The 27,202-nt window shown below is 43.7% G+C and overlaps 1 protein-coding gene across 5 annotated transcripts in view; it reads right to left on the reverse strand.

Moving 5' to 3' along the window:
• Positions 1-27,202, reverse strand: part of UBAC2 (UBA domain containing 2) — a 579,805-nt gene that overhangs the window by 182,378 nt on the left and 370,225 nt on the right. For 4 of the 5 annotated variants that reach the window (XM_033949114.1, XM_033949110.1, XM_033949112.1 and 1 more), the window contains one exon: positions 17,090-17,335. In XM_033949114.1, the coding sequence (XP_033805005.1) occupies positions 17,090-17,335 (246 nt within the window). The remainder of the gene's footprint in view (positions 1-17,089; positions 17,336-27,202) is intronic. The other variant, XM_033949111.1, reaches the window with a different exon arrangement.

Here is a 27,202-nt window from a genome sequence, read left to right on the forward strand (position 1 = left end):
TCAGAAGTGTTATCTAGCATATGTTGAGATTCTAGTTGTTTGATGGACAATTCCAACTCTTTTTCTTTCCTTATTGTTTGCTTCTTCCTCCAGGAGGAAAGTTTAATTAATTCCCCCCCAAAGGGAGGCCCTTGTAAGCCTCCCATATGATGAAAGGACAGATCTCAGAATCTTTAGAGTTTAATGTAAAGTATTCGACAGTAAAGTCCTTAATTTTTTTGATAATGTCTTCGTCTAAAAGAAGGTGATTGTTAAGTCTCCAAGAGGAAGTTCTACTGGGTTTGGGGGATATGTTGAGATGTAGCGAGATAGATGCATGATCAGTAAGGTAGATTATAACATCAGTCACAGAATGTATGAGAAGAGGAGATATAAGATAGTAATCAATCCTAGTGTGTGTGTGTGTGGGGGGGGGGAGTAATGAGAATATTCTTTGCCTTTGGTGTTAAGAAGCCTCCATGGATCCACTAAGGAAAAATTATCAATAAGACTGTGAAGTTCTGAATAGGTTTTGGATTTGGAGGGTTTGCATAGAGATGATCTATCTAGTATCAAATCTTATATTTGGTTAAAGTCGCTTCCTGTGATAAGAGAACAAGAGCCAAATTCTAAAAGGGTGTTTTACAGAATTCTGAAGAAGTCTAGGTCATCAGAGACTGGAGAATAGACATTCAAGAAGATATATTCAACTGAATGCAACACAACATGTACCAAACACCATCTACCCTCTGCATCTGTTCTATGTGATTGATAATTTGGTGTTAAAGAGAATAGATACACGATTTTTTATCCTATGAGTGGCAGGCCAGTATAAGTGGGATAAAATCCCTGGATGTGGAATTTAGATGCAGCTGCCAAGGGAAGATGTGTTTCCTGTAAAAAAATGATATCAGGATGTTTTGCAGTAAGATAATGGGTTATTTTCTTGCGTTTGATGGGATGATTGAGCCCATTGACATTGTAAGAGATTATATGTTAATCAGCCATTGCTAAAATTATGAGATTCAGTAAAACATAAATCATAAGATTCAGTAAAACATAAACACAGCAGTAACCATGGAAAAATAATACATGATACCAGTAAAATGAAAGACCACTCCTGATAAGAAACTGTAAGAAAGAAGAAAGGAAAAAGTAAGACATATAGTCAGAGGAATGAACCCACTGCATGACAATGAAAGAAGCCATGTGAGTGAGATGTAATCACACAATTTGTGGGTGCTCCTGCAGAACACAGAGGAGGAACACAAGGAGCGTGCAGCAGTTCCACACTATTAGTAACAATACCACAGGTGGGCATTCAAGCAATATAAAAAAATGAGAATAGCAACTGGCCATTCGAAGAAAAATTGAGTCATTGCATTTTCAGAGAGTCTAAGAAGGATTTCAGGTCATCCTGATCAGTGTATGAGGAGGTCCGGTTGTTATACGTTACCCTCATCCTGGCCGGGTACATGAGGCCATATTTTGCACCAATGTCTCTCAGTTCCTGGTGGTGAGAAAGGAATTCCTTGCGCTTAAGCGCAGTTATTTTGGTGAGGTCAGGAACTATGTAGAATTTTTTGCCTTGATGCGGATGGGATTTCGCTTCAGAGATAAGTTGAAGAACGTGCTGAAAACATAGCAGTTTTGCTACAATGGGTCTTGGAGTAGTTAGGTGCGTGGAGGACCGAGATGGGACATGGTGCGCACATTCGAATTCCAGCAGAGCAGAAAAAGACAGGCCCAGGGCTTTTGGCAGAAATTCAGTGAGGAATTTTGTCAGGTCGGCCCCCTCAGAGGTCTCTGGAATACCGATGATTCGGATATTATTTCTCTTGCTGTGGTTCGATAGATCTTCGACATCACGCTGCAGAGCTGAGATAAGTTTTTCATGTTTGTCCACCAAAAGGAGTTTGGATTGAATTGAGGCAGTTTGTTCCTCGAGAGCATCAAGTCGGTGTCTGGCGTCAACAAACTGGGCATTAAGAGCTTCAATCTCCACTCGTAGCAGTTTAGTTTCTTTAACCTGTTCCTGCATGATATGTTTAATGGAGCGCAGCTCTTTGATAAGAGTGTCAAGTTGCGGGTCTTCGTGTTTAGGCGCCATCTTTTCAGGCATGCAAGGATTTGTCTTCGGCCTTTTACCGCTGGTATGTGGTGTCGGTATTAACTCTCCTTTTGCAGTTTTCGGCAGTCAATTATAAGAATAGGTCGTACACAGTTGGTGTAAAATATAGCAAAAATCAGCTTGAATGCGCTACTATAATCTATATTTAGATGCTGGTGTGGAGGAGCAATCACTCCATGCGTCTGCTCGTCTTGTTCATCAGGCTCCGCCCCCCGACTCGCCTTTTTAAAATCATTATAGTAGTGGCTGCAACAGCGGTCTGTCAGATTTTATCGCAAACATTTTAGAATTTTCCTATCATTCTTTTTTTCTTTTCCTTGTATCCCTATTAGTGGTATAAAGACAGGAAGATGCTCACCGTTAATCGTGGTGACCTGTGGACAGCAACAATATCGATTTCCTGTTAATACTTTTCAAGTTTATATTGCATAACTTTTAAGTTAATACTGTACAGTTTAAAAGTTTATTTTATCAATAGTTAGCTGTTAATTTATTTTCTCTCCATGTCATTATGTTACTGTTCAAAAGTGACCTTATTTACTGCAGATGTCAAACCTAAAAAAAAAAATGGTAATATGCTAGTTTGTTAGATTTCAAATACAACCAAACAAAATACTGGGTTTCACTCTTATTTATTTCCCAAAAATAAGGGAGAGAGGTACTGGTTCACCATGGCTAAACCATAAAAAAAGAACTTGGCAAGACATGGCCCATGCTCTAGAAATATGCACACAGTACATAATGATGTCCTGTCATTACAGCAAAACATAGATACACAGTAGGTTACAATGTTATGGTATTATAAATAAAAGAATAAATACGTACATTTGATGCTCTGGCATAAGAGCAATGTGGGAGAAAGGTACTGGTTCACTCAGTTTACAACTAGAAAGCAAGAACCCTGCAAGACAGGGTCCATGCAACCCCCCCCCCCCAAAAAAAAAAAAGACACATCATCTTGCTAATATAAAACAACAACAATTGGTTCATATCATAGACTGGTCTAGGGGCCCTATATCAGAGAGAGGTTACAGTTCAACATATAGAGAGCATGCACAAAGTCACAGTTCAGTTCATCACTTCAGTTTACAGCCAGAGAGCAGCTCAGCAGGAACCCTGTAAGACAGGACCCATGCAATCCAGAAATAGAGACACATCAGGGTGTAGTCCTCAACAGATGGTTGCTGCAGCTGCCACCCTCTGTGCTGCAGGGAGTCTGCTAACAGCCATGAGACAGTGTAGTCCACAAAGACCCCCAGTGCTGCCTTTGAAGGTTGTTGTCCTGTGCTGGCTGCAGCTGCTGCCCTCTGGTCAGAGTTAGGCAGAAAGGCCCCAAGGCCTTATGCATGCAAACAGGTACATGTAAGGGTGGGGAAAGAGAGTGGGAACAGTGGTGAGGGTAGAATGGAAGAGGGGTGGCACAGTGGGGAAGGAGTCTGGAGAGGGATGGACAGTGGGAAGGTGGGAGTCTAGAAGGGGGGGGGGCGGCACAGTGGTGAGGGGGCTGTGGTGCGGCACAGCAGAAGAGAGTAAGGGGGGAGGGATAGCCGAGCTGCATGAAGCTGGGACACGCCCCAGTGCCTCAGCCATGTTCTGGAGGGTCTCACCATTCCACCTAGACATGACAGGCACTGAAGTGTATCAATCCCCATATGCATCAGGTGAGCCGCCTGCTTAAGATCTTCCGCTGTTCTGGGGCTGGTAGGGAGAGGTATGGCCTAGGTGGCACAGTTGACAAGGGTGGGAATTGGCAAGGAGGAGATGGAACAGACAACAAAGGTGGGGATGGACAGGGGAGAGGTGGCATAGGCAACAAAGGTGGGGCAGGCAAAGGGGTGGTGGTACGGTCAAAGAGCATAACTTAGGAACACAATCCAATGAGAGACAGACAGACGAGGACAGCCAGCCAGATGGACACTTACCTGCCTAGATTGACAAATGCTGAAAGCACTGAAGGATAGGTGTAGTGGCAGGGGTTGTAGAGTGAGACAGGGTGGCTTTGTGGGTGTGGAGAAGACAGGCCATGGTGGAAGGGGGCTTGGGCGGGAGGTTGAACTGGCTAAGGTGGAAGGTGGGCTGGGACTGGAGCATGAGTGCTGGACTAGGGCAGTGGAGAGGGCAACACATAGACATGGGGGAAGGGAAATATATATGAAAGGAGGATGGGCCAGGCATGGGAAAGGAGGGAGCAGGGGGTGGGTCTGGGGCATTTAGGCATGGGGTCCTGGACCAGCTTGGGGTGAAGGAGGGGATTGGGAAGTAGAGGGCCTGGAGTGAGGGGCAGGACCAGCCGGGAGGGGGGTGGAGGAGAGTGTGCCGGTGCAGGAGACATAAAGGAGGATTGGAGACAGGAGCAGCCGCGCTGACTCCTCCTTCTCCTCCTCTGAACTCGTCGCTGAAGAGAGAAAACAAGAAAAAATACATCCATGAAAGATAATAGCAAATTCAACAGATAGAGCCCATTCCAATCAACACATATCACCATATCAGCCACCCATATGTTTTGGGACTGTACCTGGGGTGTTGTTCAGGTTTTCTCTGACACTTTTCACCCACTCTGGATGATTTAGGCAGAGGTTCCTGGTCCGCCTCTTCAGTTCTTCAACCTGGCATTCAAACCCAAAAATGCAATAACCACAAATACACATAGATGGTCTGTTTGTTTGAAATCTTAAAAAAAAAAAAAAAGAGGCGATAAGCAGACAAGAGAGACAACAAATACACTTCCCAGCCCTATCTGAAATAATAGTTAGAGGGAAGGCAATCCCATTATTAAAATGGGAGGAACAAACCAGTTTGAGGTAGAGAGAAGACAAGAGGGAGAAACAGGTGCCCAAAGTCCCCCTCCTACCCCCCCACACACACCCTCAGAGAAGCAAAGAGGAGAAATGCAGAGAAAGCCAAAGAATATAACCCATGAAAACAAGTCTTGTCTGTCTATGCTCCCATCCCATGGGAGTCCCTACACTACACTTTTAACACGCACATTATAAGCGTTTTTAACACACACACACATTATATGTGCGTATTAAACACTTATGTTTCAAATTCCACAACGGACCGCGAAGAATATTATGTATGGGAATGTTCGTTTACTGATCGTGGGATGGAGGCACCCTCATTAAACAGCCCCTGGAGGGTCTTCCAGGCGCTGTCCATCTCAATGATATTCCTCCTCCTCCCTGGTTGGGGAAAGAGGAGGTTCTTGTTAATATAGAATAGCTCTGTTAGCCAGAGCACATCTCTCTCTGTGAGATTTGGCTTGCAGCCCCTTGGAGTGCCATCAGCCATTTTCGCAATGGGTAAGTCAAACGATTTCATTCCATGCGCATGTTTGGCTGACATTACTGCTTAGATGTTCTGCTGTCATCTGAAACTAAATGTCCAAGACTGAGCTGCTCCTCTTTCCTCCTAAACCCTCTGCTCCTCCTCCTCCTCCTTTCTTCATCTCAGTAAATAATACTGTCATTGTTCCTGTCTCCTCTGCTTGCAATTTTGGAGTCGTCTTCAATTCAAACCTCTCATTTTCTATGCACATCCAACAAGCTGCTAAGACCTGTCGCTTCTATCTCTTCAATATCACCAAAATTTGCCCCTTCTTCTCTCTGAACACACTACCTGGACCCTTGTCCATGCTCTTGTAACCTCACGCTTAGATTACTGCAATCTACTTCTAACTGGTCTCCCAGTGTCACCTCTTCCCTTTGCAATCTGTGCAAAACTCTGCTGCACAACTCATCTTCTACCAACCTCGCTACGCTCATGTCCCACCTCTCCTTAAGTCACTTCACTGGCTCCCTATCTGCCATCGCATACAGTTCAAGCTCCTATTGCTGACCTACAAGAGTGTTCATTCTGCTGTTCCTCAATCTCCCCTCTTCTCTCTCCTTTCTCCTTATACACCTCCCAGAGAACTCTATTCCTCAGATAAGTCACCCTTAGCTTTGCCCTTCTCCTCCACTGCCAATTCCAGACTTCATTCCTTTCATCTAGCTGCCCCCTATGCCTGGAATAAATTCTCGAGTTTGTCTGTCAAGCACCTTCCCTTATTTAAATGTAGACTGAAACCCCACCTTTTTGATATAGACTTCAATCCTTAACTCTACTCCTCTGCCCTTCAACCCAGCCATCTGATTAACCGTTCCCCTTAACTGTATCCATGACATCCTGTTTGTCTGTCTTGGCTGTTTAGATTGCAAGCTCTTATGAGCAGGGGCTTTTTCTTCTTTGTGACTCTGTACAGTGCTGCATACAACTGGAAGTGCTATAGAAATAATTAATAATAGTAGTAGTAGTGTAGGGGAAGGGAGGGTTGTAGCGGGTCAATTGTGCACACATATGGTTTATTTTTAAAAGACACATATAGTTTATTTTTAAAAGGTTTACAGCTGAGGAGGCAGGACTTCCCGAGAGACAAGATTCACTATCAACCTATCCCCTCCTCACCCAACATGATCCCTACTTCTGCCTAAACATTCACCTATCTCACACAACAGTACCTAATGGGGACCTCTAAGAGAAATGTTACACAGCAAGTGTCCTGTACTAGTGCTGCCCGATTGAGGAAAAAAACATTTGATTTGATTCGATTCGATTCAGCCTGCTGAATCGATTTTTCGATTCGATTTTCCTGCCCAATTGGGTGTTTTTTTCAAACATCCTGGTGGGTTTATTTTATAGCCTCTTCACCCCCTTTGCCTTCTCCTAACCACACTGGCGATGTGGTGTAAACAAAATAAATAAACAAAAAAGACTTTTCCTCTCTCTGTTAAATCCTAGCTCACGTTTGTGGTCTAACAAAAGCTCTGGCAGGATATATGTTTCAAATCTGACATATTGTAATCACAAAACAGAAAATAAAATTATTTTTTCTACCTTTTGTTGTCTGGTCATTGTTCAAATCTTGTTAGTCCTAGGCTCTGGTTGTTTTCTGATAGCTTGCTTGCCAGGGTCTCCTTCTTTCTTCTTTCTCCATGCTAATCATCCATCTGCCATCTCTGTCCTCCCCTTCCGTTTCCCTTCCCTCCCCTGGAGATCTGGCATCTTTCCTTTTTTTCATCTCCATCTACAGATCCACCTTTTCTCAACTACCCTTTCATCCAGCATCTCTCCCTTTCTATAACTTTCAACCCTAAATCCCATTGTCCACCATCTCTCTCCCTCTCCTCTGTTTTTAGACCCCTTATTTCTTCCCCCAGAAGTCCGGCATATGCACGTCTCTTTGAACCCCCCCTTCCCTCCCTCCCTCCGTGTACTTCTACACCAGGGCCCCCCTCCCCTGAACGTCTGCACCCCCCTGAAGGCCTGCGTATTCAATTTACCTAATTTCAGCACCTTCCCTGCAGAAGATCACTGGCTCTAGCGATCTTTGCAAGCTGCCATACGTCGTCCGAGTTGTCTTCTCTCTGCCGCGGTCCCGCCCCTCCTCTGACATCAGAGAAGGGGCAGGACCACGGCAGAGAGAAGACAACTCGGACAATGTATGGCAGCTTGCAAAGATCACTAGAGCCAGCGATCTTCTGCAGGGCAGGCTGCTGAAAATAGGTAAATTGATGCAGGGAAGCCGGACACCAACGGGGAAGCCACTTCTCGACTGACCCTCCCCACTCACCCTCTAAAGCAGGAGCAGCAGGCCATCAAGAGGCAGCGCTGCCGCTCCTGCTTTAGGGGCGAGGGTCAGTGAACGAATCGGGAGACCGATTTTTTGTCGTGGTAAATCGATTCGAATTGTGAATTGGGCAGCCCGATTCTCAGCTTCCCCAGCCTGATTCTAATTTTCCCCAGCCCCCTGCCCGATTCTCAGCTTCCATCCCTAGCCCCCCTGCCGATTTCAGCTTCCATCCCCAGCCCCCAAGACTCACCAGCCCCCCTGCCAATTTCAGCTTACGTCCCCAGCCCCCCTGCCGATTTCAGCTTCCATCCCCAGCCCCCAAGACTCACCAGCCCCCTGCCGATTTCAGCTTCCATCCCCAGCCCCCAATACTCACCAGCCCCACTACCGATTTCAGCTTCCATCCCCAGCCAAGACTCACCAGCCCCTCTGCCGATTCTCAGCCCCCCCTGCTGATTCTCAGCCCCCCCCACCGCTGATTCTCAGCCCTCCTGCCAGTTACTCTTTGCTCCTGAGGTCTGCTTGCTCCCCCCTCGATGCTCCCACGTCCTTTCATTTCTTAGGATGTAACTTCCAGTTTCGCAAAACCGGAAGTTACATTAGATGGGAATGAGTCTGGCGGCCAGTGGTGAAAAAAAGAATTAATTGGAATCGGGGCTGAATCGGTGAGTCCAGTTTTTTTACCAAATAGAACCGATTCAAATTGATTCACCTGATTCAAATCGTGAATTGGGCAGCACTATCCTGTACTACTTAAGTGCAAAAACAGGTCCTCCACATCTTCACACAAGAGCTCCAACCCACTAACCCAAGTGGACAATCCTGGACCCACCCACACCATCACTACAGAGGGTAACCAAATGGCTGCAGAAGGAGGATAGCAGAATGAAAATTTGGGGTTTTGAACACGATGGAAGTGAAACAGGGTGATGATGGGGAGGAACTGAAAGAAATCTCTGTGAATCTGGAAGATGGACTAAGCCAAATCAACAAATTAAAAAGTGATAAATTGCCTGGACCGGATGGTATACATCCTAAGGTACTAAAAGAACTCAAACATTAAACTGCTTACCTGCTGTTAATAATCTGTAACTTGTTACTAAAATTGTCTGTAGTACCTGAAGATTGGAGGGTGGCCAATGTTACGCCGATTTTTAAAAAGGGTTCCAGGGAAGATCTTCAGTGCCAAGCAAAATGGTGGAAACAATTCTAAAAAATAAAATTCTGAACCCGTAGACAAACATTATTTAATGAGACAGAGTCAGAAAGGGTTCAGCTGATGGAGATCTTGCCTCACCAATTTGCTTGACTTCTTTGAAGGTGTGAATAAACATGTGGATAAAGGTGAGCCAGTTGATGTAGTGTATCTAGATTTTCAGAAAGCTTTTGATAAAGTTCCTCATGACAGGCTTCTGAGAAAATTAAAGAGTCATGTGATAGGTGGCAAAGGTCAGTTGTGGATTAGGAATTGGTTATCGGATAGAAAACAAAGGATAAGGTTAATTTGTCATTTTTCTCAATGGAGGAGAGTAAAAGTGGAGTGCTGCAGGGATCTGTACTGGGACCAGTGCTATTTAACTTATTTATAAATGGTCTGAAAATTGGAACGAGTGAGGTGATTACATTTGCAGATGATACTAAACTATTCAAAGTTGTGAAAATTCATGTGGATTGTGAAAATTTGCAGGCAGACCTTAGGAAATTGGAAGATTGGGCGTCCAAGTGGCAGATGAAATTTAATGTGGACAAATGCAAAGTGATGCACATTGGGAAGAATAACCCAAATCACATTCACTGGATGCTAGGGTCCACTTTGGGAGTCAGCACCCAAGAAAAGGATCTGGATATCATTGTAGACAATATGATAAAACCTTCCGCCCAATGTGTGGCGGCGGCGAAAAAAGCAAACAGGACACTAGGAATTATTAAAAAAGGGATGGTTAACAAGTCTAAAGAATGTTATAATGCCCCTTTATCGCTCCATGGTGTGACCTCACCTAGAGTATTCCATTCAATTCTGGTCTCCTTATCTCAAAAAAGATATAGCGGCACTAGAAAAGGTTCATAAAAGAGCGGCCAAGATGATAAAGGGGATGGAACGCCTCTCATATGAGGGAAGGCTAAAAAGATTAGGGCTCTTCAGCTTGGAAAAGAGAAGGCTGAGGGGAGATATGATTGAAGTCGCTAAAATCCTGAGTAGAGTAGAAAGGGTACTAAATGGATCAATTTTTCACTCCGTCAAAAATGATAAAGACTAGGGAACACTCGATGAAGTTACAGGGAAATACTTTTAAAACCAATAGGAGGAAATACTTTTTCACTAAGAGAATAGTTAAGCTCTGGAACACATTGTGGATAGTGCAGCTGGTTTTAAGAAAGGTTTGGACAATTTCCTGGAGGAAAAGTCCATAGTCAGTTATTGAGAAGCCACTGCTTGCCCTGGATTGGTAGCGTGGAATGTTGCTACTCCTTGGGTTTTCAGCAAATTGTAGCTCTATCCTTCCCCCCTTTCTCTCCCCCCTTCTACACATAAGTTCATGTAATCCTTTTTCTTCTTCTCTACCCACTATTTTAAGTTCTTGTAAACCGTGTTGAGCTCCATTCTCATGGAGATGATGCGGTATATAAACTTAAGGTTTAGATTAGATTAAATTAGATTAAGTTTTCAATGAAGGAAGAACAAAGCACTCAAATATACATGGTGTACAACAAGATTCGTGGATACCAAATTACTGCTCAAATTTACCAACACATTCTTGAGCCCTCCCCCCCATCCCACCCACACCCACCTCCCCTCCCATGTCCCAAACAAACAAATCATAACAAAAATCCACTCCAGTACAGTCTCAAATATATAGTCAAACATTTAACAAATGACTTCGAGCTCTTGATGTTAAAGTATCCCAGAAAGGAGCCCAACATTGACAGAACAACCTGCCCATTGCGGAGTCTAACATAGAAAAGCAAAGTCGCTCCATAGAAGCTTGCTGTATCATCAGAGTCCGCCAACGAGAAAGCGTCGGAGATTCAGACGAAATCCAGTAAAGTAGAATAGTCTTCTTCCCCAATAACATAGAACGGGCGAGAAAGCTCCGAAACCCCTTAGGAGCTGACAGGGGTACATATTCAAGGGTAAACAGCATCTGTTGATCTAAGGAAAAGTTGTAATTCCGCATGGTTTGAATATGCATACACAGCTGTTGCCAAAAAGCTTGAATCCGAGGACACAACCAGAACTGATGTCCCAAAGTGGACGGAGAATGAGAACATTTAAGACAGCAATCTGACAAGCACATCTTTGCTCGAAATTGGTAGGAGGTAGATCTGTACAACCGATGTAAAAATTTATAGTTCATTTCAAATTACTCCTTGGGTTTTGGCCAAGTACTAGGGACCTGGATTGGCCACTGTGAGTACGGGCTACTGGGCTTGATGGACCATTGGTCTAATCCAGTAAGGCTATTCTTATGTAGGGACTGGGTAAAACACAGACTTTGCAAACCCTATGAACCACATGGATCTTAACTGAATGTCCTTAATCTGCTCACCTCAGGGGTGAACAGGATCCGTGAGATCTGAGAGAGTTAAAACGAGGATCCCTCTAGTCTACTGCCACGGATAATTGAGAGACTGGCCGAGTCAGGTAACTGCCCCTGGTAACCAGCCATGACGTGGAGTCCGCAGAGATCCTCGTTTTAACTGTTGAGGACCTCATGGATCCTGTTCACCCCCAAGGTGAGCAGATTTTTAAGGGTGTGTAGTTAAGATCTACAAGGTGTATGGGGCTTGCGAGGTCTGTATTTTATTTGTTTTTAATTTAATAATCTTTTTATTGCAATCAAGGAAAATTACAACAACCACACAAAGACAAAAAAATTCTGTAACAATAACCCTTACCCATCCGTCCTCAAACCCCCCCCCCCACCCGCACAGGACCACTCTGCCCTTCGGCCCCTCTCCCCCCTCCCCCAGAAATACAGTAGGCAACCCAAGTATACAAGTCATAGATGGTTCAGAATCTGACTGCGACTCCTTGGAGCCAGGACATTCAGATAAGGAGTCCACACTTGAAAAAAAGTTTTACATTTACTCTGTGAACCAGCTACAGCTCTTGCCTCCCTCCGCATCAGAGTATGAAGTTTATTCCTCCAATACCACACAGAAGGAGGCTGGTCAGACAACCAATGGTTTATAATACATTTCTTCCCTAAGACATAACACTTACTCAGAAACAATTTTTCTCGAGCTAGATGCATATCGAACAAAGTAAAATGACAAAATAACATACCAGGCACCAAGAGAGAGACGATGGTGTTTAAAGTTGTACCCAAAAAGGAAGCCACCTCCCTCCAGAAATCCTGGATTGTTGAACACGCCCACAGACCATGCACATAGGAGTTCACAGCTGAATGACATTTGACACAAAGCTGTGTGTCTATACACCCCATATGATAAGCCTGGCTCTGGGGGACATAAGCCCTCATCACAGTACGATAATGACACTCTTGTAATTCTGCACTTCCCACTACCCCCAGTACACCCTTAAGTGCCCTCATTAATACAGATAGGGTTAATTTCCAATTGAGATTCCACTGCCAATGCTGAATGACCCCAGAGAAATCCCTAGTAGTTTGTAACTGAAGCAAGCCCTTATGGATATAGGAAACCGATATTCTGGTTCTGCAGATGCCTCCAGAAATTCCTCAAAGCGGACCCCAAATTCCCAGGACAGAGAACCTACCAGGAGGGACCTCACATAATGTTGAATTTGTTGATAAGCATAGTGTGTCCCCAAAGCTGGAATCCCTCTAGAAAGCAAATCCTCATAGGAAAGCAAGGTACCCCTTTCTTACAAAATATGACATAATTAGAAAATACCCCTGCTCCTCCACCAGCTGAATATAGAAGGCGTGAGCCCCGGTGGAAAGGTGGCATTACCCACCAACGGCATGAACACACTAAGATGTGGATCCTGCCCCCAATAGGAAAGAACTTGTTTCCATACTGCCCAAAAGGGGCGGAACAACACACTGCCCCGGATGGGCTGAGAGACATCTTTAAGCCGTGCATGCAAAAGATACAGCAGGTGGAAAGGGTAAAAGTAGTCTTTCTCAAAGGTAACATCAGTAAAGAGATCTGTGTCCAACACCCAGTCATGGATATGGCATAAAATACGAGCCTGATTATAGAGCCTGAGATCCGGTATGCCCAAGCCGCTTCGAGCCCAATGCTAGTCTAACCATGCTAGCCCACCTAAGCTTAGGCTTCCTCCCTCCCCAAAAGAACCCAGACAGCAGGAGTTGAGGGTTTGAATATCTTTCTTCAGTAAGTATACCGGAAGCGTCTGGAGAACGTATAACCACTTGGGGAACAAGATTATATGGAAAAGATGTATTCTACCCATCAAAGACAAGGGTAAACCCTTCCACCGCACCAATTGGGAGCACGTATCAGCCAACAACTTATCAATATTGAAATGATACAAATTTGCCACATTCATAGATAACTGAATATCCAGATAACGGAATGAACCCTCCGCCCATTTAAAAGGAAAGCCCCCATACCAAATCCTATGCAGGGAAGGGAAAGAAGTCAAGGAATCTGAGTTCCCAAAGTTCAAGGCACTACCCAAGAAGTCACCATATTCCTACAGACTCTCCAATAAAGTCGGCAGTGACCGATGCAAATTGGAGAGAAAAGCCAGTAAATCATCCGCAAACGGCTCAATCTTAGTGACTAGCCCCCCCCCCCGAGGTAACCCACTAATCTCTAAATTTGCCTGAATTTCCCTAATCAAGGGGTCTAACAAAAGTACAAATAACAATGGCAATAAGGGACAACCCTGCCTGGTCCCAAGATGTATTTTAAAGGGCACCGAAAGCGTCCCATTGACCCATATCCGAGCGCTTGGGTCACTGTACAGCAGGGGTGCCCACACTTTATGGGCTTGCGAGCTACTTTTATAATGACTAAGTCAAAATGATCTACCAACAATAAATTAAAAAAAACCACAAAGCACACTGAAAGGCAGAGAAAATGTTAATTATTCATATTCCGGGTTTTTTCAAAGAGGTCACGGCAGATGACTCTATGCAATGTCACCTCAGTAACAAAATACAAAAATAGACAAATACACCCCCTCCCTTTTTATTAAACTACAATAGTAGATTTTAGCACAGGGAGTTACGCTGAATGCCTCGTGCTGCTCTCAATGCTCATAGGTTCCCTGCGCTAAAAAACACTATTACGGTTTAGTAAAAGGGAGCCATAGTGCAAAATATAGACAGCAGATATAAATTCTCAAAACAGACACATTTTGATCACTAAATTGAAAATAAAATCATTTTTCCTACCTTTGCTGTTTGGTGATTTCATGAGTCTCTGGTTGCACTTTCTTCTTCTGACTGTGCATCCAATCTTTCTTCCTTTCTTTCAGCCTCCTGTATGTTTCCTCTCCTCCAGACCTCATTCTCTCCCCCAACTTTTTCTTTCTGTCTCCCTGTTCCCCCTTCTTTCTGTCTCCCTGTCTGCCCCCTTTCTTTTTTCTCCATGCCCTCCCCCAAGCCACTCGGTTTGCTGCCACCGCCATCAGGGAACAGCCCCTAAGCCACCGCCATCCCAAGCTTTCCCTGCAGAAGCGTCGCGCTGACCAGCATTCCGCTCCCTGACGTCAATTCTGACGTAGGAGAGGAAGTTCCGGGCCAACAAGGCATTTCTCCTCATTCCATCCAGCCTGAGCCCCATCTCTCCTTGATCCAGCATCCCTTCTGTGTCTGTCAGAATTACCATTCCACCTATTTTCCAGCATCACCCTTCTTTGTGTCCATCTGACCTATATCCCTATCTCACCACTTTTTCAGAATCTTCATTTGTCTCTGTCCTTGTCTTTACCCCATGTTCACCATTTGCCCTTTCAATGTCTTTATCTCCCCCCCCCCACACACTTTTTCAGCATTACTTCTATGTCTCTATTTCATCTCCTCTTTATGTCCCCTCTGTATCTCTATCCTTATTCAGTAGGTCCTGCTTACTCTTTCTCTTCTTTGTGTCACTATCTCCATTTTCAGCTTTCCCCCCTTTTCCTTTGTTAATGCACCCTGTAGCCAGAATCTTTCCACCCTCCTCCACTCCGGCCAAGCCCAGTATGAAATATTTCCTTTTGTTTCCCTCCCCTCTCTCTTTCTCTCTCTCTTCTTCTCCCTCACCCACGAGTCCTGCATCTGGCCCTCTCCCTTCTACCTACACCTGGCAACATCCCCCTGCTCCGCGGCTCTCTTAAGCAACTCGTCAGCAGCGGTGATCAAGACAAGCTGCCGACATCGAGGCCTTCCCTCTATGAGTCCCGCCTTTGTGGAAAAAGGAAGTTGAAACAAGCGGGACTCACAGAGGGTAGGCCCCGACGTCAGAAGCTTGTGTCGATCGCTGCTGCTGAGTTGCCGAAGAGAGCCGCGGAGCAGGGGGTGTGGCCGGAAGCAGATAGAAGGGAGAGGGCTGCTGGAAGAGGTAGAAGTTCCGGAGTATGACACCGACCCGGGCCAGGATGATTTCTTTTTCAGGCTGTTGCTGCTGCTGCCGCCACACCACCTCGCGCCCCCCCCCCCCCCGAAATGACAAAAACAGCCTAATGCCCTGCATTGGCGTCTTTGATGTCGTGGAGAGGAAGGCTGATAGGCCCGGTAGATCGGGACGGCAACACGAGTCTATCACAGAGCCCGGGATGGGCTCTGCAATCGACTCACGTTGCCTTCCTGAGCTACCGGTCGATCGCAATCGACGCGTTGGGCACCCCTGCTGTACAGCATCTGGACCGCACTGTAGAAGAATTGCCCCACCCCATAAGCCTGAAGCACCGCAAACAGATACTCCCACCATACCCTATCCGCGAGAACTGACGGCAGCCATTCAGGGAGTGGCGCAGGGCCAGGCAGGAGCATGAAAAAGCTCATGCCTGCCTTGTGTGACGTTCTACTGCAAGAGATGAGGAGGCAGCCATCCACCAAGGGAGGGGCAGGAGTGCGGAAAGCTCTTGCCAATACAGCGCTGGACCACTGGAATTTAAAAAAGGTAAGAACATAACATAAGAACAAAAGAATTGTCGATGCTGGGTCAGACGTGGGGGTCCATCGTGCCCAGCAGTCCGCTCACACGGCGGCTCTCTGTTCAAAGACCAGCACCCTAACTGAGACTAGCCCTACCTGCGTACGTTCTGGTTCAGCAGGAACTTGTCTAACTTTGTCTTGATTCCATGGAGGGTGTTTTCCCCTATAACAGATTCCAGAAGAGTGTTCCAGTTTTCTACCATTCTCTGGGTGAAGAAGAACTTCCTTATATTCGTACGGAATCTATCCCCTTTCTATTTTAGAGGGTGCCCTCTCGTTCTCCCTACCTTGGAGAGGGTGAACAACCTTCCCTTATCTACTAAGTCTATTCCCTTTAGTGCCTTGAATGTTTCGATCATGTTCCCTCTCACTCTCCTCTGTTCGAGGGAGAAGAGGCCCAGTTTCTCTAATTTTTCGCTGTACGGCAACTCTTCAAGCCCCTTAACCATCTTAGTCGCTCTTCTCTGGACCCTTTCGAGTACCCGGAGGTGTGTGTATGTGTTTATATTCACTCCATAAGACGCACCTACATTTCTACCCACTTTTAGGGGGGAAAAAGTGCCTCTTATGGAGAGAAAAATTTTGGTCGTATAAGCAAAGTTGTATAGAAATAACAGACATTTTCTGTCATTTTAGGCAAGAGCAATTAGGAAATTACACTTACTGCCCAGGAACAAAAATCGTATTACATAGTGTTATCTTTGATAATTTAATAAAACAGTTTACCTAAGATTAAGGTCACTAGAGATAAGCTAAACAGCTTTTACCTATACAGTATTTTACTATGTCTCAGATTTATTTGACCACCACCTCTATTACTTGGATCTTCCTCCCTCTTCTAGTTTTTAAAACAGAACATAAACCTTCATTTTAGTCTTTAAGAAAACTGTGTTTCATAATGCAATGGTTAAAAACTGAACAGGAACACCCTGTGGTTTCACAGTTGGCAAGGAAACCAGATACAGACTATTTCCTGCTAGCCTTATTTTCTTTCACTAAATAAAAATTGCATAAAAGAGTGTGCCATCTGGTTAGCCATGTAAGCAATATTTATGCTGACACTAAACTCTGAAAAGAAGATGGTAACTAATCCATAACATCTAATAATTCATTCTGCTATGGAACACAGCATAGGCCTCCGAGGATCACTGTAAGCAAGAAGGACCAAACTTATCACAGTATGAATTATAAAGAAAAGCTAACTACAAGATGGACAACAAATCATGGCTTGCTGCAACAAGGCAACACAAAAAAATGGTTAATTATTACCTGCTGTTGTCTCTGCTGTCTCATCTGATCAAACTGAGACAACATAATTTGCTGATCAATTAACTCCATCCTCTGTTGTCTCTGGAGGTCTATAGTTGCTCCCATTCCTTCTCGAGCCTCACTGGTTGGCTCTGCAGATGAGAAAATTGGTTCAACGGTCTGAGAAAATATCTTTGCCACCCAGTTGGGGACACAAAGTATTTGATGAATATTCAACATATTACTGTGGTAGAATAGCCCAGATACCTACATGGAAAAAGGAAATATATTTTTAATGTGTAAAATAAAAATAAATTGCTTTAATAAAAGTATCAGTTCTTTAATAGTTCTTAAATAATTCCTGTAGATTTTGTTTTATATGAAAAAGCAATCACAACATAACAGTAGTGAAGGACTTTTACCTCTTTAAATACAACACACCAGTTTTATCTTTCAATTTGTGCAAAAAAACATTAGATCTATTGCTTGAAGCATGAATTGTAAAAAATTTAAATGACTGGAGGCACCTGATTTCAATGTCGGGTATACAAATTCAAATGTGCTGCTGCCTGGTCTGTCAGTATCACTCTTCTAGTTGTGGAAAGATAAAAAGTGTATTTAATTAACCAGAAGCCACTGCTGTGGCTCTTACTATTTCATTGGAGGCAATAACAAATTTTCAGATGGGAGCTCAGATCTGCCAATTGATTTTATTTAGAATTTTGGGACTGGACGGTTTCCATGCACTTCTTTGGTATTCCAGTGCAATTAGATGCAGCTTTTACTGGAACCAACTATCTTAAGAACATAATAGTCATAATGGTCCATCTAGCCGAATATTCTACTTCCAACAGTAGCCAATTCTGGTCACAAATACATGGCAGAAAACCAAATACTCATAGGTTTATGCTTTTAGGTGCACCAAATGACACATATAAGACTCCTTTTACTAAGCTGTGCTAGCATTTTTAGCGTGCGCTAACCCTGCGCTACACAAAAAATATTAACGCCAGCTCTATGGAGGCGTTAGCGTGTAGCATGCATGGCAATGTAGCACATGCTAAGTGCGCACTAAAACCACTAGCGCAGCTTAGTAAAAGGAGCCCATAGTTTATAACATTCTATCAACTATGCATGTATCTGGGATACATACCCATGGGCTGCTCATTTTCTGTCCATGTGTACACTCCCCATGTACCTTCATTGAGTATCCCCTAGTATTTATACTTTTTAAAAGAGTGAAAAATCAATTCACTTTTACCCATTATACACCACTCAGAATTTTGTAGACCTCAATGATATTCCCCCTCAGCTATCTCTTTTCCAGAGCCCTAAGCTGCTTAGCCTTTCCTCATATGAGAAGTTTCATCTCCTTTATCATTCTGGTCACCCTTCTATGAGCCTTTTCTAATTCTGTTACATCTTTTTTAAGATACAGCAACCAAACCTGCATTCAGTACTCGAGGTGAGGTCGCACCATGGAGCAATACAGAGGCATATAATAATAATTCCTAATAATTCCTGGCATCCAGTTTGCTTTTTTGGCTGCTCTGCATACAGGGTGAAAGATTTCAATATATTGTCTATGATGACACTTAGATCTTTTACTGGGGTGCTGACTACTAAAATGGACCATAGAATCAAGTAACTATACAATTCAAATTATTATTCCCAATGTGTATCACTTTGCATTTGTCCACATTAAATTCCATCTTCCAATATCCTAAGGTCTTCCTTCAGTTTTTCATAGTCTGCATGTGTTTTAACATGTTTGAATAGTTTAGTGTGATCTGCAAATTTAATCACCTCACTTGTTCCGATTTCCAGATCATTTATAAATATGTTAAATAGCACCGGTTCCAGTAGAGATCCCTGGGATACACACTATTCATGTTCCTCTATTAACAAATGGAATATCTATCCTTAAGGATTCCATACTGCTATCAATTTAATGCAGAATGTTTAATTTGTTAGATTTGATGAAACAAACACTAAATAAATCACACAATATACTGTATAATTTCAACGCTGTTTATATAAGTCTAATAATTAATCAGCTCAACAATACTAAGAGGAGTGGCTTAGTGATTAGAGCAGCTGCCTCAGAGCTAGATGCACTAAAGTCAGCGATCATTTCTGACTGGTTTAGTAACAATAATAATAACTTTATTCTTATATACCGCCTGTAATCTTGCGACTTCTAGGCGGTTTACAGTAAAGAGACTGTAAATACAATAAATACAGTAAATACAATAAAGAGAGGCTGTACGTACAACGAATTAAGGAGTATAGCGGTGTACATCTCGTACAACGAATTAAAGAGTATAGCAGTATACATCTGATAACATTAATAGTGTTAACGACAGTTTGTGTGTTGCAAGGTCAGGAAGTGCCAAGCTGTTTACATAGAGGTAGAACTTTCCGTAAATTGAATAGAGTGTTCGTAGTTAGTGATTAGGGGTTGGGGTTAACAGTTTGCAAGTTCAGGTATGTGATGATTTTACGAGGGGGGGTTGATGTTCCGGTTCGTTACCTAGGTATTTCAAGAATAGGTAAGTTTTTAGGTGTTTCTTAAATTCTTCATAGTTGTTTGTGTGCGCAATTAGTTTTTCTAGGTCTTTACCCCATATGGCTGCTTGATATGATAGTAGTTGTTGATGGTGTCTCTTATATTTGCACCCTCTAGTCGGTGGGGAGACAAATTTCATGTGTGTTTTTCTTTCATGTCTGTTGGTTGGGAATGAGAAGAGGTCTGTAATGTATTTTGGGGCTAGACCATTTAATACTTTGAAGCAGAGACATCCTAGCTTGAACTTCGTGCGTGCCTCCATCGGCAGCCAGTGTAGGAGTCGGTAGGAAGGGGTTATGTGATCGGACTTCTTCAGCCCGAAAATCATCCTGACTGCTGCATTTTGTATCAGTTGTAGTCTTTGCATTTGCTTCTGGGGGATTGTCAGATGGGTGATGTTGCAATAGTCCAGGTGGTTTAGTATTAGGGATTGTACTAGAATTCTGAAAGCTGAAGTGTGGAAGTACGCCTTAATGGTCTTAAGTTTCCAGAGAGTGAAAAACCCTCTTTTGATTAAGGAGTCTATGTGGTCTTTCATGGTTAATCCTTGGTCTAGTATTACTCCTAGAATCTTCATCGTTGGTTGAATGGGGTAGTTTAGATTGTTAATGTGTAGTGATATTGTCGTGTTCTGTGCGTGTGGTGAGGCTATGAAGAATTTAGTTTTTTCTGAATTGAGCTTCAGTTTGAAGTCTGTGGTCCATTGTTCCATCATGTTTAGCGCTTCAGTTGCTGTGGGGGTGATTTCGGAGAGGGATGTCATAAATGGGATTATGATTGTGAAGTCGTCTGCATAGCTGAATACTTTTATGCCTCGCTGGGTTAGAAGCTATGTAGACGTTGAAGAGTAGTGGGGATAGTGGGGACTCCTGTGGGACGCCTGATGGGTTTCTCCATGTTTTAGAGAGGTTGCAGTTGAAGCGAACTTGATAGGTGCGGGTCGTAAGGAAATCTCGGAACCATTCCAGCACTTCGCCTCCGATGCCAATTGAATCTAGACATTGTAGTAGTTTTTTGTGATCAACCAAGTCGAAGGCTGAGCTCATGTCGAATTGCATCACTAAGGCTTTGTGTCCCTAAGATTCTAAGATTGCTGCTATCACTGTCTCAGTGCTGAACAGAGGTCTGAATCCTGATTGGGTTTCATGTAGCAGTGAGAACCGATCTAGGTAGTCCATCAGTTGGGTTTGTACCAAACCTTCCATTATTTTTACGAAAAATGGGATGGATGCTACTGGTCTATAGTTGGTTGCTGATGTAAGGGGTAGTTTACGATTTTTTGGGATTGGGGTGATTATAATGTGACCATTTTTTGATAGGAATTTTCCGTTTTTGAAATTGTTGGACATATGAGTCCAAAGTGTTATTTTAAAGTCTAGAGGGGCTGCTTTCATTATGTTGGGTGGACAGGGATCTAGGATGCAGTTTGATTTGGTATATTTGTTATAGAGTTTTATGAAGTTGTTCCATTCTAGGTCCTGAAAGGAGTTCCAATACATGTCCACTGGTGTTTCGTTTTCATGTATGTTGGCTATTTGCTGTTCATCTGTGTTGTTTGTTGGGCCGTTGTTCCTTAGGTTCACAATTTTTGAGTTAAAGTGTTGTGCTAGATCGTCTGCTGATGGAAGTTTTATGTCGTGCGTTGATTGACTGTGGCGTGTAGTGTCGCATAAATTTTTAACTAGATTGAACAATTCATGAGTGTTAATTCCTTTTGAACTTGTGTTGGATGTATATATTTTGGATGAGTAGAATTTTTTCCTTTTTTCTTTTATCAGTTGTTTATATTCCTTTATGTTTGATCTCCAATTGTTCCTGTCAGATATTTCACCTGATTTGTTCCAGATCCTTTCTAGTCGTCGTATTGATTGTTTCATTTTTTGTAGTTCGGAGTCGAACCAGTTGTTATATTTATTTGAGCGATTTGTTCTGATTTGTTTGGGAGCTATTTTGTCTAAGATGGTTGTGCTTGTTTTTGACCACTGTTCCCAGAATTCACCTTCATCTTTCATCTCCTCGTGCGCCTCATAGTGGGCCCAGTATTCCTCTGGGTTAATGTGGCCCCTTGTGAGATTTTCTTTTTTTGTCCTTGGGTGTGTTTTTTCTTTAGGTTGGTTCCAGTTTAAATTAAAGTAATAGGTGTAGTGGTCGGACCAGATGTCGTGATTCCAGATGCCATTTGATATGGAAATAGTGGGATTTAGGATTTCTTTTGAGGACATAGCTACTAAATCTAGTTGGTGGCCTTTTTCATGGGTTTGTGTGGATGAAGGGAGAATGAAGTTGAGTAAGGATAGGAAGTTTTTAAAATCTTTTGTGTCGGGATTTCCCTCGTTTTCTAAATGTAGGTTTGCGTCTCCTGCTATAATATTGTAAGACGGAGTGATTGAGTTGTGTAGGATGAATTCATAGAAGTCTTCTCTGGCCTTTGACCAGCATTTTGGTGGTACATAAAATAGAATAAAGGAGAGGTACTCTTCTAGGTCCTTATTGCTAATTTTGCATGCTAGTGTTTCTAGATGGTTGGTTATCTTGGAGTCAACTAATTCAAGTTCGAGTTCTTCCTTGAGGATGACTGCTAGTCCTCCCCCTCTACGGTCTTCACGGTTTAACATGTGAATTTTGTAGTTATCTGGTATTAGGTCATTTAGTATTGGATCCTCTTCTGATAGTAACCATGTTTCCGTTAGAAAGAGGCAGGCTATCTTTTTGTAGACGATCCAGTCTTTGATTAAGAAAGCTTTGTTCCTTACTGATCTAGTGTTGAGGTAGGCGCAGGGAATGGAGGTAGTTGTGGTGAGTGTGGTGGGTGTATTAGTTTTGATGAGTTTTATCTCCCTTGGTCTTTTTTTGAGGGTACGGTGAGGTCTATTATTACTTGTGATTATTTTAATATGATTTACTGTTTCTTCCTGTTGGTTAATTAGTAACAATTGGTTTAGTAACGATCGCATTTGCTGACCCAATGCACAATACAGCTCATCACATGGTTTTGTGCACGATCGCTCATTCTCCAATCTGGCCATGCAAATAAAGTAATTAATATTGAAATGCCATGTAAACTAGCAGAGTGATTGATGTTCTAACATGGCTTCCCAATGCACAAATAAAAAATGATTGCTTTTAGTGATCTTAAAAAAGTTACTGGTCAAGACCAGTCACTTACCTGTACTACCGATACATATTAATATATTTATAACGTCATACTTTTTTTTTTAATGGGCACAGACGCTATGTGTGTTTTACACACACACACACACAATATCTGCCCCATTAAAAAAAACACCCACAAGCTAAGCGGCTACCCCCCCCAACAACCATGGGTTCCCAAACCCCCCGACAGACAGGAGGAATGCCCACTCCCTCTTGCAACTGCAAAACCCCCTCGTGCCACCCAAAATTGGCAGGAGGGATGTCTACTTCCTCCTGCACACCGGATGCCCACCCATGCATGCTAGACGCCCCCCCCAAACCATCCCCTACCCTTCCACTTCCCCCCTCCCCCCAAAAAAGGCAGGAGGGATGCCCCTTCCTCCTGCCACCGGGCCAATCAGGGCCTTAGGATCCTCCCTTTGTATCCCTTGGGAGTGGCCTTAGGCATCTGAGGCAATCAGAGCCTTATGCCCCTCCCTGTGCATCACATGACGCACTGGGGATGGCCCGCCATTTTGGACTGGCAGGCCTCGGAGCAGGAGGGACCAAGCATCTCTCCTGCTCTCAACTTCTGACAAAGGTATGGAGGAGCAGTTTCGGGGGGTGGTGGGAGCATCCGGTTGCAGGAGGGAATGGGTCTTTTTGGAGGGGAAGAGGGAGTGGATGGTTCATGGGGGCGTCTGGAACAGGGGGGCCTCTGTTGGCAGGAGGGAGTGGGCATCCCACCTTGCCATTTTTGCTCCCTTGGGGTTTGGGGTAGGAGTTTGCCTGGTAGGAGAGAGTGGGCATCTCTCCTGCTATTTTCGCTACCATGGGTTGCTGAGGAAGGAGGGAGTGGGCATCCTTCTTGTCTCTCGTGGGGGTAGGCATCATCGTTGGGGGACGACGACCTGTGGTTGTTGTTGTGTGTGGGGGGGGTTATGATGGCTGTGGTCAGTGGGGAGAGCCGGCATGACTTTTTTTATTTAATGGGGACAGATATTGTGTGTGGGTAACATACACAACATCTGTGTTCATTAAAAAAAAGGTTTCCTGCCCGAACAGCTAAGTGGCAGGAGCTTCGGGACTTCCTCTGCCGGCTCTACGTATGTGTGAGAGTTGCTCTCACAGGAATTCATCGGTGAGATTGAACGGGGATTATGACGAACCTCCACTCAAATCATTTGTATGCAAACTTGTTTGAGCATCAGTCACTCTTTTGGAATCAGCCAAAAATCGGACCACAGCAAACCCATGTGGTCTTACCAACCCTGTTTAATTCATTTAGCCCTCAGTACCCTGATGCTGTGAGTTCAGTTCCCACTGCAGCTCCTTGTTGACTCTGGGCAAATTACTTAACACTTCATTACCTCATGTAAACCGCTTTGATTACTGTAAACCACACAGAAAAAGTGGTATATCAAGTCTCGTACCCTTTATCCTTCAATTCTCTCTTTTACATATAACACAACCCCTCCCCCTCCAATTTGATCTACTCTATCACTGCGATATAATTTGTTCACTGATAAAACAGTGTCCCATTGATTGTCCTCCTTCCACTAGGTCTCAGAGATTCCTAATATTATATCTACCTCTTCATTTTATGCTATATACATTATTCTAACTGTCCATCTTTATTTTTTAGGCTTACATCATTTGTATAGACACTTTAAATTATTTTTTTCCTGCATCTACAAGATGCTTGGAAGTTGATGAGGTTAATTTGTTTCCTTTACTCTGCTCTCCCTTTAAACACCAAGGAAGCAACAGGGTCTGCTAAATCCAAGATGGCAAAATAATATATAACAGATCCAAACAGGAAATCTTGTGTTCATACACTTTATTAGCTATAACCAATGATGCATAAGCATACTACACTCTCCGTGTTCTGCAAGCACTACTTCAGGGGCATAAAACAACCAAATGATGTTTCACTATTGTATCACCAACTTGATTAAACCACTCTCTCCTGAGGATGGCAATAGGATGCAGCTGCATTCCTTAAAACACTCCTGGCTTTATTTAATCGTTAAAACCTCTCTATTGGATTCTCTAAATGTCCTGTTTCAATACCATGTTTCCCCCAAAATAAGACCTACTCCAAAAATAAGCCCTAGCATGATTTTTGGGGTAGGTCTTAATATAAGCCCTACCCCCAAAAATAAGCCCTAGTTGCCGGAAGCAGCACACCCCCCACTGACCCTTCCATCTCACCCTCCCAACCCAGACCGTGAGACCGAAATACCTGGTAACAAATGGCAGCGTCAGCAGCACAGGCTGCATCGTGGCCTGCCCTTCTCACGTCCGGCCATTCCATGCCGCGATGCTGATGACATCATCAGTGATGCGGCAGAGGAACGCCAGGAAATGAGAAGGGCGGGCTGCAATGCAACCTGTGCTGCCAATGCTCCCATTTGAGAGGGAGAGATGAAAAGGTCAGCAGGGGGGGTGTGCAGCGGCGGTGGTGATGGGAGGAAGGGAGGGATAGAAGCTTCAAGGGTTCTACTGCAGGAGGGATAGAAGCTTCAATGATTCTGCTGCACAAGGGATGGGAGGGATAGAAGCTGCAAGGGCTCTGCTGCATAGGGGGATGGGAAGGAAGGACGGAGGATAGAAAGATACTGCACAAGGGGATGGGTGAGAGGGGAGGAAAGAAGCTGCACATGTGGAGGAGCGAAAAGAAATAGGAAGAATTGGGGTGGAGGAGAGGAAGGGAGAGATGATCAGTGTACATGAAAAAAAAAAAGATCTACCCAAAAATGAGACCTAGTGCCTTTTTTGGGCCCAAAATTAATATAAGACAGTGTCTTATTTTCAGGGAAACACGGTAGTATTCTTCAAGCATACTCTACTCTAAACCATACTCCTGAGCAATTATTAGCTTTCCCTCCCCATTCTAGTTTAAATGCCGCTTTATTTCCTTTTTAAATGTTAGTACCAGCAGCCTGGGTTCATCATGGTTAAAGTGCAGTCCCATCCTTTTGGAACAGCCTCGCCCTTTCCCAGAATGTTGCCTAGTTCCTAACAAATCTAAATCCTTCATTCTTGTACCATTATCTCAACCACACACTGAGACTTCATAGCTCTGAGTGTGGAACAAAGAACACTTCTGAAAATGCTACCCTAGAGATGTAGATTTCAGCTTTCTACCCAAGATACTAAATTCGACTTCCAGAACCTTCCTCCCACATTTTCCTATGTCAATAGTACCCACATATACTAAGACAGAAGACTTCTCGCCAGCACTACCTAAAATCCCACCTAGGTGATGTGTGAGATCTGCCACCTTTGTACCAGACACAGAAGTGTCCAGGCAGTCCTCACATCCACCAGCCACCCAGTTATTTACATGCCAAATGATGGAATCACCAACTACAACGGCTGTCCTAAACCTTCCCTCCTGGGCAGAATCCCCTGGAAACACAACCTCAGTGCAAAAGGATATAGCATCCCTTAGTTGGCAGGTTCAGGCCAAAGCATTACTTCCTACTTCACCAGGGTGATGTACTTTTCTCTTCCAAGGCAGCACAGGGTCTGCCAAACTGGAGGTGAGACTCCTCTACTATGTCCTTGTAGGTCTCCTTTATTTATTTTTTTTTTGAACGTCATTTTTATTCAAGAGACCACAACAGAAACAGGCAAATGTCCAATAAGACAGAACAAAATTGCAAAGACATGCAGGCAGTACAGAGGCAGAACATGCATAATAGCTTTATTTATATCCTGTTATACCTTTTCAGTTCAAGATGGTATACAATATTTAAACGATTATATGGTACTGGTACAGTTACAGGTACAGGTTTGGGGAGAGTACAGGTTTATCAGGATAAGACAATATGGGACTAAATGGAGGGAAGCAAAGTAAAAAGGAAGAGGGGATATTTTGGGGGAGTTAGTCAGTGAATGGAAGGTTGGGAATTCAAATGAATTTGTCGAATAGGTAGGTTTTCAGTGCTTTTCTGAAAGATTGGTATGTCGGGGAATTCAGGAGGAGGTCACTTAGGGTGTTGTTCCAGATGCCTGCTTAGAAGGATAGTATTCTATTCAGGAATCTTTTGAATTGGCATCCCTTGGGATTTGGGAAAGCAAATAGTAATGGTTTGCGAGAGAGGCAGGGTTTATCCTGTAGGACAAAGTGTCTCAGGAGATAGGTGGGTAAAGTGCCGAAAAGTGTCTTGTGACATAGGCACCAGAATTTGTAGATAATTCTGGCCTTGATCAGTAGCCAGCAGAGTTTTTTGAAGTATGGGGTGATGTGGTCGGATTTTTTCAGTCCAAAGATTAGTCATACCGCTGTGTTTTGGATCGTTCTCAGTCTTTTTATGGTTTTTTGTGAGATCCTAGGTAGATTATGTTGCAGAAGTCCAGTGAGTTTAGGATTAGTGATTGTACGATGTGAAGTCAAAGTAGGGTTTTAGCGTGCGTAATTATAC

The sequence above is a fragment of the Geotrypetes seraphini genome, chromosome 6, assembly GCF_902459505.1.
Source record: "Geotrypetes seraphini chromosome 6, aGeoSer1.1, whole genome shotgun sequence".
In the NCBI taxonomy this organism is placed as follows: Eukaryota; Metazoa; Chordata; class Amphibia; order Gymnophiona; family Dermophiidae; genus Geotrypetes; species Geotrypetes seraphini.